Below are 1,421 nucleotides of genomic sequence, written 5' to 3'. Positions count from 1 at the left end.
TGTGTTTTTTGAACATTAAAGCATGTCAACATATTCTGTTACACCAAATACACAAAATAATGATCTTTAAAATGGCATCATATGACCCCTTTAATATATTTTAAAATGTCATTTATTCCTGTGATGACAAAGCTGAATTTTCAGCAACCATTACTCCAGTCTTCAGTGTCACATGATCCTTCAGAAATATGCTTCTAATATTTGCTGCTCAATAAACATTTCTTATTATTATCAATGTTAAAAACAGTTGTACTGCTTAATTTTTTTGTGGAAACTGCATGGAAGCTTTTTATTTTTTTTCACAAATCTCACTTTTTTCCACATCACTCTTGATCAATATAATGCTTCACTTCAAACTAAAACTATCAGTTTCTATCCAAATTTGACTGACCCTAAACTTTTAAACACAAGTATATGTGTGAGACTTTACAATAAGTTTAATTTGTTAACATTAGTTAATGCACTTCATACACTGACAAAATACTTTTACAGCATTTATTAATTTAGGTAAATGTTCATTTATACATAGACTACTACATTTGAATATTTGAAGCTAATTTTATTTTGTAATAATACATTTAAACTCGTTCATTGCTTGTTCATGAAACTTGTAAAATGTTACAGTGATGTAAATTTTGTTGTTATTTTATAGCTTTGCTAGATGAAAGATAATCTTTTTGAAAATTCTCCTGTATTAAATAGATTTTTCATCTTACTAGTTACTCTTTTTCTTGGTGTGAAATCAGACACTGAGAGGAATGGACTAATTAAAGGGATTGGGTGTAATTTGCTCAAAGGTAGTTCACTGTAAACATATGTACTGTCAGTCAGAAATATGTGCACTAGAATCGCTTCTCTCACCCTCTGTCCTAGAAAGGAGAAAGAAGGCCTCAGCCTGGGAAAAGAACCTCCTTTACCCCATAGTGATGCTGATCCTGCTTGCTGGAACGGTACACGTTTATTTAGACTTTGCAGGGTTATCATAATGAACCACAAAGCATGTGACTTGATGCAGTTTATTTCATAAGTTGGTTTGATGTTTCTTTCTACTGTTTATAATGCTTATGTTTGTTTCCATCCGTGCTGCTTGCAGGCGATTTCTGTTCTCCTGGTTGCCCTGAACATTGTGTACTTGCTTGTTGATGAGACAGCTTTGCCAAAGGGTTCAACGGTAAGAAAAATGCAAGTCAACAAACTTGAAAATGTAAACAAATACTCAGCTTTTCCTTCACTTGCTCCCTCTCTCTCTACCACTGAGTCTTGCAAAAATCACACTTTGCGTCGGGACACACTGAATTCCAGATATGCTCAGGTGTGTGCTGTAGAAGAAAAGGCAGGTTGAGATGTGTATCATGTCACTGCTGTTTGATGCTTTTTATCAGAGTTGCGCTCCCATTCGCTCTGCATGATGTCAATTCAAA

General features: G+C 34.2%; 1 protein-coding gene across 1 annotated transcript in view; it reads left to right on the top strand.

The window, feature by feature from the left end:
• The window catches only part of LOC107742132 (limb region 1 protein homolog), a 37,393-nt gene that overhangs the window by 26,786 nt on the left and 9,186 nt on the right, over positions 1-1,421 (top strand). The window contains exons 11-12 of the mRNA XM_016555034.1: positions 874-950; positions 1,094-1,171. Coding sequence (XP_016410520.1) covers positions 874-950; positions 1,094-1,171 — 155 coding nt within the window. The remainder of the gene's footprint in view (positions 1-873; positions 951-1,093; positions 1,172-1,421) is intronic.

The sequence above is a fragment of the Sinocyclocheilus rhinocerous genome, unplaced genomic scaffold (genome assembly GCF_001515625.1).
Source record: "Sinocyclocheilus rhinocerous isolate Xijiao unplaced genomic scaffold, SAMN03320098_v1.1 scaffold256, whole genome shotgun sequence".
In the NCBI taxonomy this organism is placed as follows: Eukaryota; Metazoa; Chordata; class Actinopteri; order Cypriniformes; family Cyprinidae; genus Sinocyclocheilus; species Sinocyclocheilus rhinocerous.
Note: the sequence above shows the minus strand (reverse complement) of the source record. Positions and strands in the feature narration are given on the sequence as shown.